This window comes from Prunus mume, linkage group LG6, assembly GCF_029339155.1.
Source record: "Prunus mume cultivar Tortuosa linkage group LG6, ASM2933915v1, whole genome shotgun sequence".
NCBI classification, from domain to species: domain Eukaryota; kingdom Viridiplantae; phylum Streptophyta; class Magnoliopsida; order Rosales; family Rosaceae; genus Prunus; species Prunus mume.
The window spans coordinates 3,436,557-3,451,223 of record NC_142703.1 but is presented as its reverse complement, the minus strand read 5'-3'; the positions used below and the strand labels follow the sequence as shown (position 1 = coordinate 3,451,223).

Here is a 14,667-nt window from a genome sequence, read left to right as displayed (position 1 = left end):
CACGGTGCATGTGTGCAATTTCCCCATCCATAGTTGAAGATGTCAGACGTAATCCCTCCGAACGACCATGGCAGTTACCCAGGAGACCCGCCATGGCATGTCCCTTTCCCATCTCCACCTAGGACTCCAAATAATGATCCCACGTCATCTGGAAGTGAGGCTGACAACAATGATCCACTAGACAAAATTGCTGAAGTGAAGCAGGACCTCCAATATTTGTGTGCGGCTACAGATTGGTGGGAAACGAAATGTGATATTCATGGCCAGGTGATGGGAAACTTGACGAACAAGCTGAACAATGCATATGCTAGAGAAGTGAAGCAAACAATGAAAGCCAAAAGTCGGAGGGCAAAGTTAGAGTGGTTGAAGGTCAAATTGGAAGAAACAAAGAAAGATGCTGTGCAAAAATTCACTGAATCTGAAGAATTTAACCATGAAATGGTTGAATCTTTTAACAATGGGTTCGAGATGTTCCGAGATTATGCTTCCGTCATCTCACCAGACTATAATTGGAGCCAAATAGATGTTGCTGGTGTCTGGCAGGTGCTGAATAGTTGTGGCCAAGGAATGGCTGATCATAGCCTTGTGCATGCAACGAGGAAGAAGAACAAGGACATGGATCTAATGATGGACCTGTAACCATTTGGATTTTGGTAGGGTCTGTGTAGCTGGGTCAGGGTAAGTACGGGTTCAAAGCATTTTGTGGACACGAAATGAATTTTGTATGAATGTGGTGCCTTGTTTACGCCGTGCTCTTATTCTCACGGTTGAGTGGCAAATTAGTAAGTTTGTATAAACGTAAAGTGTTGTGTACTGTATGTGTGCTTATTGTATGTTTATTGCCCTCATATTGGAAAAGCGTCAAGTACTTATATTGTTTGTGTATTGGTATATTATGGTCTCATATTGGAATCGTAGAGTAGTTATATTGTTGTTTTATTGTTTTTGTATTGCTACTGTATTGTGTCATATTGTGATCGTAGGGTATGTATATTGTGATTGTATTGATGCTTTATTGATTGGCATCATAGCATATAGCTTTTCCAATTGCGTAATGGTAAAGAGGTACTGTAGCAAAGGTCGTAACGATGGCGGGTTGAGGAAAGTTTGGTGGTTCTGAAGCACGAAAATATCCATGGAAAGATCGGAAAGATATCGATTCCATACAAACCATGGACAGTATACATACATGCAAATTTTTACGTGGAACAAAAATACAGTTATGAAAGGAAGAATTAAATACGAAATATAAAAAAGGAGGGTGTTCATTTAAGTAAACAAGCAAACAATTTGAAGGGATAGTAATTTCAGTACTTATAATGAACCTTCGAATTACAGAAGCAATAACATGAAATGGATTAAAAAGGGTTTGTAATGAATGACATCAAGTAATGAAATAATTGAGCAACAATATAGAACACTAAGTAAATAATTGTCATTTTGCAAAACAGGTTCGAACACTTATAAATACGAGTCCATAGTCATTAATCAAGCGATGGCGGCGTTGTGGTTAAGTAGCTCAGAACCTAGAAGGGAAGGGTTTCATCCTCTGTGTGTGTGACTTCAAGTGAATAATGCTTTTGTATTTAAAGTTCACATCACAATAGATCGCGATATTATAGATAATATCGCGATCTATTGACCATGAGTAGTTGCATGTATACTTTCCCAAAAATTCTCTATATATTCTGTTCTGTGGCGATGAGAAGAATGAGCAATCATGAAGTACTACCAGTATCACAGTAATTGCGTAAGCTTTGCATTTGAAGGAGTTTTATGTACGAGATGCAATTGTAGTTAGCCTTCTAGGCGGCATAACAAAAATACAGCAACATGACGATAGTGTGAATATACAGACAGGAATACATGACGTTGTCTAGGAAAGGAAAGCAATTTATGAGAATTTGACTACAATCACAATAGAGAACACCAAATCAAATTCAATTCAATTTCAAATGAAAGGTACATAACAAACGAACAGCAATGCTAATCTGAAACACACATTGGCCAGTAGAACATTGTTAATTTATGGTTTCACTTTGTGGTGATGTGTATATGTTCACCAATTTCTACTAATAATAGGCTGTCATTGCAAAGGACTTGTTACCTTGTTCCATATGGCACTGTATGTTCACCAATTTCTACTAATAATATGCTTCACATGACCGTTGAGTGGACCGACTTCCATCTGCAGCATCACAGCTATTCATCAACCATGATTGACCAAAGCAGTAGAAACTAAACAAGTGTAACATCTATCAGCGTCTTGCTTGTTGGTGGGATGGTTGTTTGCATGTACTTCGGTAGTGGCCCTTCACACCACACCTTGAGCATTTTTTTTGACGGGACTCCTCTCCTCTCGAAGCTATTCTTTGCGTTTTGCGCCGGCATAACCTTACAAAGAGGAGGGAGGATTTTGACCTTCTTCAAATTTTGGGGAATAACCCATGTGCCTTCAGGTGGTACAGGATAAATAGATTCAGCATATGCAGCTGCCCATGTAGCTCGTGTATAATAAGAAGAGGCAAAGGAGTAGGGGTTCAATTTCAAGTGCCGACATACACAATAGCGTGCTTGCACGGGAGTTGCTCCAAGTCAAACTTCCTGCATGTACAACTACGGTTTTGCAAGTGCACCAGACCGTTCAAATCACCATCCAGAACATTATACTCGACGTCATTGATTTTCACCACATTCATCCTTGACGCAGCGTGTAGAATGAGATTTCATTGCTAACTCTCGACGTTGCCTAAACCAACAGACAAGTAGATTTGTAATTTCGTCAATCAAGTGTAGCACCGGAAGCATCCTTGCAAACCGAAGAACTGAATTAATGGACTCCACAATATTTGTTGTCATCACATTATATCGTCGTCCATCACAATGGGCCCGAGACCATACGGGCCTTTGCGTAGTAAATAAGTTCGCACTCGGTCATTGTTTATCCTGGAAAAGTGACGATTGAACTCCGCTAGACGATAAGACTTAGCTGCCCTTACAAAATACCCCAATATCGGATCCTCTGCTTCAACAGTGAGGCTTTGATATTGCCTTTCAAGTGATAAAGCAAATACCATGGCTTGCGGGAAAACTCTCATAACCCATTCTGTATGCTAACATTGCGATCTGATATGACAACGAGATTCGAGCAATCACCAATTGCACAATGTAGTTTTCTCAAAAACCACTCCCAAGCTGCATCCGTCTCCAAATCTCCAATCCCAAAGGCAACAGGATATATGTTCCGATTTCCATCAAATGCGGTCGCAACAAACAAAACACCTTTATACTTGCACTTCAAATGGGTAGCATCAACAGCAATCACGGGCCGCATTGATGACTTAAATCCTCGTATGCATGCACCAATTGCCATAAAAAATATAAGTGATCAGTGCATCGGTCTCAATGTATGTCAAAGTTCCCGGATTTGTACGCTCCAATTCATAACAATAGGAAGGGAGAAGGGAATACGACTCTTCTGCAGACCCTCTAATTCTTTTGAAAGCTAACTCTCGGCTTCTCCACGCTGTAGAGTAGCTTATGCTCACACCGAAATTTTGTTTCACATCTTTCTTGATATCAGCTGCTGTATAAATGCTGCGCGAATCCTGAAATCTCCACTTAACACAGTCAGATAGCAGTTCAGTCGTAGCTTGAGGATGATGACTACTTATATACGTTATATCACATTCATGAAGTGGATCGTATTTAACAACCTTAAACTCATGTAATCCAACTTTATATGCCCAAACTTTCCAAGGGCAAGGAAGCTGCACAACAGCGAACACACAACCGATGCTTCCCAGTTGGACAGGTTCTCAATCAAAGTGGCACTGTAATAGCTAAGTAATGGTTTTTAAAAGGGCAATCTTATTTGGATAAACTCGGCCAACCTTCAAATTTGCTTCCCAATTTATGCACGAAACGCCTCCACCATACTGAATATATTCCAAACTCGACATGCTTCAAATCACCCGACTTGTATGCATTTGATCGAACTTGATTGTGGGAGGTTCGGATTACTGCTACTTACCACAGTGGGCGGTTCGACATTCTGTCCTCATGAGGATGCGAGAATCGGGCATTATAGGTTCCTCTTCGTTGCTAGGTTCATTGAAATCAGCAACTATGTTTTCACCACTTTCAAAATTCACTTCTTCAACCCAATCACTCCAATTAAAATCATTCCCACCATTTTCAGTTTCATTGTCCCGAATTACCACATTTCTTTGTTCCACAACAAAGTCAGCAAGAGCATTGCTACTCTCAACGCTTACAATGCCATTGCACCCTTCAATACCATGACCTTCAATATTTTTCAAGCTTGCTACTAAAGGGGTTACTTTAGAGGCCATAACATCTATGTTGTACTTTACAAAATATTTAACATCATCATTGTCTTCAACCCTTATATGCTTACAGACGGATGAGGATCTGAGGCCAATATTTGAGTGTGACAATATATTTAAGTGGGATGCATCCATGATCTTATAAATGCGCTGAACAAGGTCGGAAAACGTTACATTCCGTGACACTATTATGCCTTTAGCCTCCCCACCTTCGTAACTCTCAATGTTATCCTTCTTAACCCAACTTCCATTGTAGCATACCAATATTCCAACAGTATCCATTTCTGCAAATAACATAGATAATTACTACGACAATGAATAAAACTAAAAAAGATACATTCAAACAAATAAAAACATACCACTACACGTATCATTTTATAAATCTTCCAAACTCAAATTCTAGTTGCTTCAACAAGGAACTTTTATTCATTTCTGTCTTTTCTCTGATTTTGTACATAGCTGTGGGTTCCAAGTTATTCACAAACTCACATAAACATACCATGGCAGCAATATGAACCCTCTAACCTCTAAGGGTTTTCAACAAATGTAAACAACTTCAACAAAAGGCTCAGGTTGTGATACAGAACATATTATGTGGTATAAGCTCAATTACCAAATTGGAAACCAAAACACACAAACTTTACTTCTTACCAAAACAAACCCAGAATGCCAATAAATTCCCCACATTAGCATCTACATTCAGCCTAAAACTACCCTAACAAACCTACTTTTAGGCCAGACAAAGTTAACATATGATTTTTCTGTGTGCTGTTATTTTGCCCATTATCAAACACATTGCACTACATTATACAAGCATTCAGTCAATTTTAACACAAACTATGAATTTCAACATATCATGCATGGCTGAAAATTAAGCTCTTACGCCCATACGTGGTGAAAAGGGGATGCGATTTTATAATACACCACTACCAAACCAATATCGAACTCACCTCCGTTCATATGACGCGAGGAAGTCGCCACTTTAGCTTCTCCGTGAGATCATGCGATCACTTCGATGCGGAGGTCAACAATGGAGGCGGTGCGTTCACGGCCAGCTACGGTCAAACTAGGGTTGAAAGTTTAGGACATACGGGTTGTGACTATGGATGGGTTCTGATTGGATTGCTCGGTGCCAAAATGTCTGCAACCTAGAGTTCCCTATTTTTGCTGCAACAGGAGAACAAAAACGCTATGCCAAGCTAGCTCTGAGAAGAAAGAAGAGGCGCTAAAGGGTTGATACATCGCTTTTATATGGAGGCGCCGGTCATTTCCGTCCCAAGTGATTATATTAGAATACAATTTGTAGCTGATTATTTATTTTACTATTTACGATTTGTGATTATACCAGACATTTCCCATTTTTCTTTTTGACTCAGACATGGGACAATGTTGTGTATTAATTAAATGTCTGAAATCCAATTGGGATACAAAGAAAGCTAATTAATTAGTAAATTGTAATGGTATCTCATTGGACGCATTAATTGCCATCTTAGGTTTTCAGTAACGTTAACATAAGCATTAAGCAACAAAACTTATCATTAAAATCCAATAGCAAGCTTATTTAATTTAGTATGGCACCTTTGAAGCTATATACAAATACAAATATGTATCGACAATATAGGATTTTGGTTATTATTTGTCTTCTTGAAACTAATTAATTTACTTTTTGATATGAACATCTCAACGGTTCATTAGTATTTAATTAGTTGTTTAAGAGTCTTAGTCTAAAATATTTGTTTGCAATGGACGAGACCCTTGATTAAGCAAAGCCTCATTGAAATTGCTTTACAACTTTTAAATTTTTTGTAATTACATTTTTCGCTCTTGATGACTTCTAGACGGATCAAAAGTAAACTGTGTATATATATATATATATATATATATATATATATATTTTCGTTTCGGGATCAAATAATTGGCCTCTTCATTGAAAAGCAAATGAAATCACTCATTGACCCAAGACTTTTTAGACTCCCATTGGAGACGTTGGAGATAACTGACAACAGAAAGCGTGTGGTTACTGTAAGTACACGGTTTCAACCTTCTCTCTCTCTCTCTCTCTCTCTGGCCACTACTTATATCTCCTCTTTTCTGAGGCTGCTAGCTTTGTTTCTTCTTGTCGGTTTCTTGGCTGATCTTGAGAAGTTGTATATTTTGTGAGGTTCTGGTTGGCTTGCTGGTCTTACAAATTCTCTGGCTCTGTAAATTTTTCGGTGTTGAGGTAACACTAAGCTAAACTTCTTGGCTTGCTTCGTCCACATTTCTGTTTTGTTCAAGTAAAACATTAATTTCTGCATTGTTTTAGATGGCATTAAATTTTTGTTTTAAATGTATTTTTGTTCCTTCTAATGTTTATATGTTGAATTCCTCTGTTTCTCTCTGTTTCTCTCTTGTTGTTTCCTTTTCTTTGCTCTGAAACTTGTTTCCTCATTGTCCTTATTTCTCCTCAGGTTTAAATTTTAATCCTTTTCTTTTTTGCCGTTTCTCATCATCTTTCTATTTAGTTAGCAAAAGGCTTATTTTCATTGAGTTTTTCAGCAGCAGCAGATTTCCTAATGGCATTGAGCACCCAAAGAGACTCTGCCTTTCTTCCTTCACCTGATCAGTATGCTCCTCAACCGAACCACGATGTGTTTTTGAGTTTCAGGGGTGAGGACACTCGACTTAGCTTTGTATCCCATTTATACCACGAATTGCTGCTCAGGGGCATTAAAACATTCAAGGACGATCCTAAGCTTGAAAGAGGGACACCTATTTCTTCAGAGCTCTTCAATGCAATCGAAGAATCAAGGCTTGCAATCATTGTTCTCTCCCCAAATTATGCGTCTTCTTCCTGGTGCTTGGATGAACTTACAAAGATTCTCCAATGCATGAATTCCAAGAGCACCGTTCTGCCAGTGTTTTATCATGTGGATCCTTCCGACGTACGAAAACAAACCGGAAGTTTTGCGTGCGCGTTCACTGAGCATGAGGAAAGGTTTAGGGAAGACATAGAAAGGGTGAAGAGCTGGAGAGATGCTTTAACTAAAGTGGCCAATTTATCTGGGTTTGATTCAAAATGAGTAAGTTTTGTCGTAAGGCATTTGAGGTAACTTGTTATATGTATGTCTTATATTTTAGACTTCATGATCCTTTTACTTCTCCTTGTAGGTGTGAAAGAAAGCTTATTGAAAATATTGTTGAATGGGTGTGGATGAAAATACCTCGCAGATTCAAATTGTTAGATTCCAGAGAGTTGGTGGGAATGAAGTTTATACGTGAGCACATAGATTTGCTTTTAGCTCATCCAACGGATGATGTTCGCTTTATGGGGATATGGGGGATGGGCGGAGTTGGCAAAACAACCATTGCTAAGCTAGTATATGATAGCATTTCTACCCATTTTGAATCTAGCAGCTTTCTTGCTGATGTTAGAGGTTTCTCAACGTGGTTGTCTTGTTGATCTACAAAGACAACTTCTTTCCCCAATCTTAAAGGATCAAATTGCTCAAGTTTGGGATGAACAGTGGGGAACCTCTGTCATTAAGAATTGCTTGTATAATAAAAAGGTTCTTCTCATTCTTGATGATGTGAGTGAATCAAGCCAACTTGAAAAGTTGGCTGGTGAAAAGGATTGGTTTGGTAAGGGGAGTATAATCATTATTACAACTAGAGATAAACGGTTGCTAGTTAAACATGATATACATATATCATATAAGGTAGAGGCGTTAGGTCATGATGATGCTCTTGAGCTCTTTAGTCGAAATGCCTTTAAAAAAAATAAGCCAGAGGAGGTTTCTTGGAATTGTCCAAGGGTTTTGTAAATTATGCCAGAGGCCTTCCACTAGCTCTTAAACTTTTGGGATGCTTAGTGTATAAGAGAGATCAAGATGAATGGAAAAGTGAATTGGATAAGCTGCGGAAAATTCCTAACTCAGAAATTATTAATTTGCTCAAAGTAAGTTACGATGGATTGGATGAGATGAACAAGGATATATTTCTTGATGTTGCATTTTTTCATAAGGGGATGTTCAAGGAGCATGTAGTTGAAATACTAGACAGTTGTGGCCTATGTGGTCATATTGGGATAAATGCTCTCGTTCAGAAATCACTATTAACTATTGATATTTCGACAAACACTGTTGAGATGCATAATTTGATACAAGAAATGGCATTGGAAATTGTTCGTCAAGAGTGTCCTGATGAGCCCGGTAGACGAAGTCGATTGTGCAATCATGACGATATCTCTCAAGTATTCATAAACAATACGGTAAGAATTATGTAGAAAATACCAAGTTTTGAAAGAAATATGATTTATTTTTATCCTGAAATTTGACTTAAATGTGCAATTAACTTTTCCTTTACTATTCTTAATTACAGGCAACAAACAAAATTAAAGGCATTGCCTTACACGCATGGCGAGACTTGAAATGGTAGATTGGAATTGTGAAGCCTTCTCTAAGATGTGTAACCTGAAAGTTCTTGAATTCGACAATGTGATCATTTCTTCAAGCCCCAGAATTCTTCCTAATTCCTTGAGAAGTATCAAATGGAGTCGTTATTCTTCAAAATTTCTCCCTTCAAGTTTTCAACCGAATTTCCTTACTGCACTTAGGATGCGTGAGAGCAAACTTGTTCGGCTTTGGGATGGAAGAAAGGTAAGAGTAGACCATATGCCATTCTAGAAATTAGTTTTTTATTTTATTTTAAATATTTTGTTTTAAAAATTAAAATAAATCTGAGATAATTATCTGTTCTACCATTGTTATGAATCGTGTAGGACTTGCCCAACTTGAAAAAAATGGACCTTATTGGCTCTAAAAACTTGACCACAACCCCAGATTTCAGTGGCGTTCCAAATCTTGAGTTGTTGGGTTTTCGATTTTGTAAGAATTTGGTTGAGATTCACCCGTCAATTGCAGATCTTAAATGTCTTAAAAGCTTGGATCTTGATTTTTGCTCAAAATTGAAAAATATTCCAGAATTTTCAGGGCAAATGAAAATTTTGTCAACGATTAGTTTATCGGGGACGTCCATTGAGAAATTACCTTCATCAATAGGATGTCTAGTTGGCCTTACTACTCTGAATCTATCGGATAGCAAAAATCTCTTGGGTCTTCAGAGTGAAATTTGTAATCTCAAGTCTCTTAGAGGGCTCTGGATGAATGGATGCCCAAAAGTTGAGAAACTCCCAGAGAACATGGGGGAGATGGAGTCTCTTACAGAGCTTCAATTGTATGAAACTTCTATAAGACAGCTGCCACGCTCCATTGTTGGTTTCAAAAAACTGATGGGTCTATATTTGGGTGGAAAAAGTGGATCATATCCTAATAAATCAAGGTTTTGGTGGGGCCCCCCCCGCTTAAATGGAAGAAAGGCTTTTGTGTTGGCTTCCCTTGATGGTTTATTCTCTTTGATGTATTTGGATCTGAGTAATTGTGGTGTTTGTGAAGGGGATCTTCCCGGTGATATTGGTTGCTTGTCCTCTTTAGAAGGATTATGGCTTGGTGGAAACAATTTTGTTAGCCTTCCTGCAAGCATTGGATGTCTTTCTAAGCTTAAGGTATTTTGGGTGGATGGGTGCCAAAGTCTTGAACAATTGCCAGATCTTTCTAAGCTTATCTCATTGGTTAAACATAGCCAATTGCACTTCCTTAAAAATGTTACCACATCTTTCGTCAAATTGCTCATTAGTGGATCTTTATCATCGTAGTTTTGATTGTGCCAATTGCTTTGTATTGGTTGACAATGAAGGCTGCGATAGTATAATACTGAAAATGCTACATCGATACCTTAAGGTTCTCTCTCTCTGTCTATCTGTTTGTCTCTCTTTTGTTGTTTGCTATAATAATAATTACAACTTACTAACCTCGTATATATCTATGTATATGGTACAGGTACTCCCTCGTATAAATCTTCACAGAATAGAAATTTTAACTCTTGGAAGGAAAATTCCAGAGTGGTTCAGTAATCAAAGTTTGGGAGATTCCCTAACTATGCAGCTACCTCTGGATTCATGTACCACGGGGATGGGAATTGCTTTATATGTTGTGTTTGAAGTTCCGGCTGATCTTTCTGAATTTCATTATTTTAAAATTAGTTGTTCCGCACCAGGAGTAATAAATGGAGAATTTTCAAAATCTTTTGAAATAGGCAATGTTTTGTCAGATCACCTTTGGGTAGTTTATATATCTGTTAAAGAATTTGAGAAGATATGCGGTCAGATAAAGGTTTGGTTCATAACTGATTATTCTCAAGACATAATGCGGGGAGACAAAAAATCTTGTGTGAAGAAGTGTGGATTTCGTTTGGTGCACGAGCAAGATGTGGAACAACTCAACCAGATCATGATGAACAAATCCATCATCAAGAGCACTACTACTTGTCCTACCAAATCAGCTGATGCACAAGGTCAACAACGCCACGATGACGAGGAGGCTAGTCCTAGTGGAAGTGGTAGCTCTCACCAAAAATCTCTCTTCTGCAATACCTATGCTCTTTCAGAAGAGGCAGACTTAAATGATGTTGTTGAAGAAGCTCGGACCAGAAAAAGAATAAAGATCGATGTGATTGGGACTGAGCTATGATTCCTCACTTTCAAAGCAAGAGGCATCACAGCTGCTGCATTTTAATGTGAGTTGCTGCTTTGCTAATTCTAGTTTTCAATTTTTTGGATTTGAAGTACTATTGTTTGTTCCACTGCTTGTGCTTCATTCTTTTGGCCTTATATTGCTCCTTCATTTGGTTCTCCCACTTTTTTTTTATTTGGCTCTATTCCTTGTTTTGTTTTAGGAGCATATCTGAATTTCTCTCAACTTGTAAAGATTTTCTCCCTCTTTTTAACAACTTTATGAAAATTTTCAACTACAGCAGGGGGTGCATAGGACTTTTGATTTGCTACTTAGGTCTTGCCCCCTCTTATATTGTTGAAAAGTTTTATAAAAACTGTTATTCTTAAAAGAGGAGCTAAAATTTTGCTACCTTCGTTAAAAACTCCTCCTCCACAGAGGCGCAAAGAGGTGCAGTTGCACCTCCCCTCACCGGAAAACACTGTGGTGGTGGCGCACTTTGCCCCTCTGGTTTGCCCACCAACTGTTTGTGTTTTTGCCTGAGTGAAACTCCTTTCTATTTGATGAGCTGTTGTGTGTTTGTTTTTGTTCTTGTCTGTGTTGCTACAGCGTAATGCTCTTTTTTAAAGTCCTAGCCCAAAGCAGCGTCGTTTTGGACTAGGCAAAAAAAAGCGTGCACAAGGCCTTACCCATCTGAAATCAGTAGAGCATATTATATATAAACCCTTTAATAAAGAGCGGAGAGGAGCAATTCAATTTTTTTGCTCATGTTGTTGTTCTCTTCTATTTTTTCTTTCTTATGTTTTTTTTTCCTCTCTTTTTCTTTTTTATAATATGTTTTTTTTTTCATATATATATATATATATATTTCTGATTTTGCTTTCTTTGTATTTGATCAATTACAATTTGATTATTTAATTAATAAAGTAACATGCATTTTGTAATGTTATTTTTTTTTCCATGAATTATTAATGACATTAGTACTGTTTAAATTTGAAGGATATTTGATTCTCTAAATTTTGTTGTTGTTGAGCTTTTAGCCTTTCAAAATTGCCCCTTCCCTGAAAAATTCCTGGATCCGCCACTATCTGCACCTCAATCCTTTAAAGGCCAATAACACTGCTCTCGCAATGGATATTATTAGTAAGTCACCACCATCTGTCTCCCTACATTTTATTTTGTAGCCATGCATTTATCATTAGATTCATATCTTCAATGATAATTCCTCTGCTCTCTCTCTCTCTCATGTACATTTGTCATCTTGGTTGATAACATGAGCTTTATGCATCTGAGAAAGAACATTTCTTTGTTAACTACTGCAGAGCACTAATTAATCAGGTTAATTAACTCATGCTGCTGCATATTATTTAGCACTTGAGCAAAGTATCTGTTAACATACTGCAAATCATTAAGTAGTTACTTTCAGCAATCAAGTATATGTCTTCCATGATCTCATCTATCTTAAGATAGAGTGAATGGTTGTTGTTTTGTTTGTTTCAATGATATATCTTCCAACAAGTGAATGGTTGTTTGTTTTGTTTGTTTCAATGATATGTCTTCCAACACGTTTCAATGATATTAAGTAGGAGAGGAGAACAATTTATCTTGCTGCTTTTTTTTCCATTGCAAAAGTACGTATATGCAAGATTTATTATGCAAATAAACAGGACATACTGCAACTTTTTTTTGTTTCTGCATTCAAGTACATAATTACAAGACTACTGCTGTTGAAGCCAGCCAATTGTGTCCTGTTGTCAACTGAAATTTGGTTTCCTGATGCCATGGCCGATACTGGGCACACTACTAATGTGGAACTCAAAATGATCGAAAGTATTTGCATGCTTATCGGCCAGGTTCGCATGAAATTTTCACCTCAAAATCTACAGGCTCATTAGACCTACCTGGTTCTTATGTGACTATTTAAACTGCTATATTCTATTGTGTGTAGGATGAAGTAAGCCAACAAGAATTCTCAATCAGACGATAAACATTGGCATTGTTCTGATCTAAAATCGATGCTTTGTTGGAACTCCTCCCTTGTCTGTTTCATTGATCATATCTTTGATAGTTTGTGAAATTTATTATTCAATTATGCGGTCTTCTCTTATTTAGCATCTCCGAGTTTCAAATTATGCAACATAATGGAATTCATGAGAGGTTCATTAACTTCACAATAAGTTGAGTAGGATTTGGCAGTGCTAGTTGTATCTTGAATAAAATTATAGTAACTTTTTTCATTGTAAAATATTTGGAGAAGTGGAGTTAAGACCACATGATTAATGAATTCAATCTGGTCATAAGAATGTACTCAAATTTTCACAAAAGCGGAGAGGATGACATTTTCACGCTGGGGAAAACATTTTGTAGCTATCATTTTCTTTTGATTGTTATTAGGAGAAACTAGCAAAGGGTGCCCGCGCAATGCTGCGGGTTTTAAAATTGAGTGAAATGTGTATATGAAAATAGGCAGGGATTACGTTCTATGTACATATACATGAAAATGTAAATAGTGTCATCGCATTTAGTTTCTCAAGTTTTAGTTACAAAAGATAAACTAATAACATGTTTTATATACTATTTGATACGTGTCTACCTATTTTGGTTATAATGTATGTGTATATATAAAGCACACATACATACATGTATACATAAAGAAGTAGACACATGCCTATATATATATATATATATATTTACACCATAATCAGCAGAGCATATCAGGTCTCAAACAACTAGCACCAAGGCAGACAGCCTTCTCTCTGAAGGAAGACACTCTTCAGGATGCCAAGCACTGCCGAAACTCCCGTGCCAAAGCTCACAAGCGTTAAACCTAATTCTCATGTGCGTGTCACCACCGCGACGACTTGCGAGTCCCATATCAATCTACACCAACCCTTTCACTTCTATAAAGGAGCAGTACCTAGTAAGAGGGTAACTACTTTCGCCTTTTACTATTACTTTGCAAAATTACCATTCTTAGGCGACTTAAGCATCGGAGAGCCTTGGTCGGCGCACCACACTGCAGTGCGGGCTTGGCCTTCCCATATCTTTGTCTTATGCGCAGGCTAGCCTTTGTGAAGGCCCGGACCCTTTCCTGCTGAGGCAATCCCTTTCTCTAAGTTGACCCTCTCAGAAAAGAGCATCACAGGTTTGGCGCGTGCGTGGGAATCGATGCTTGAATCCCATTTTCTCTACCGGCCAGTGGCTCCTTCTCCTATCCGGCCCGTCGCCTCTTCTTCACTCCACACTCGGCTATGCCTCTTGAGGATAGCGGGGACTCGGCCGTATCCCCATAGGGTACCTCCCGAGAGAGACCTTTAGCGGATGCCAATCTCCAAGCGAGGCCGAGAGCCTCGCGCGGTGTCACGGGATGTCGATATGACCATCTTCATGCTAAGAACATCGAGCTCGAGCATGACTACCGCTGTGAGCGTAGCGGGAGATGAATCGGACCCAAGGCTCCCAGCGCAGCCTACCCGAGCACAGTACAGCCAAACCAGCGGGCACTCCCACCACAATGTCCCAACCGGCCCGAGGCCGGCCAGGGTAAAGGCCCCTATCCGGAAACGACCAAGTCGCGGCTTCTCCGCATCTCCCCACCAAGGAACCGGCCTCATGAACCAACAAAGGTCTACAGGGATTGCAGGGACCGTATCCTGGACCGTCAAACGGAACCCCCTCTTATCTCTGTTAATCTCCAAGACCCAAGATGAAACACAGGCCCCAGCAAAGCCTACCCAACTACCCCTTGGAGAAGGTATAGGGACTCGAGA

General features: G+C 38.6%; 1 protein-coding gene and 1 pseudogene across 2 annotated transcripts; both read left to right on the top strand.

Moving 5' to 3' along the window:
* On the top strand, positions 1-772 carry LOC148915844 (uncharacterized). The gene has a single exon (XM_089055166.1). It carries the CDS (start codon positions 40-42, stop codon positions 637-639), a length of 600 nt encoding a protein of 199 aa, XP_088911292.1. The 5' UTR covers positions 1-39; the 3' UTR covers positions 640-772.
* A 5,597-nt stretch (positions 773-6,369) lies between these two features.
* LOC103336586 (TMV resistance protein N-like) lies at positions 6,370-13,142 on the top strand (annotated as a pseudogene). Its single transcript, XR_016128206.1, has 8 exons — positions 6,370-6,570; positions 6,888-7,437; positions 7,500-8,598; positions 8,709-8,986; positions 9,109-10,126; positions 10,226-10,961; positions 11,938-12,750; positions 12,846-13,142. The product of XR_016128206.1 is annotated as a TMV resistance protein N-like (transcript).
* The last annotated feature ends 1,525 nt before the right edge of the window (positions 13,143-14,667 follow it).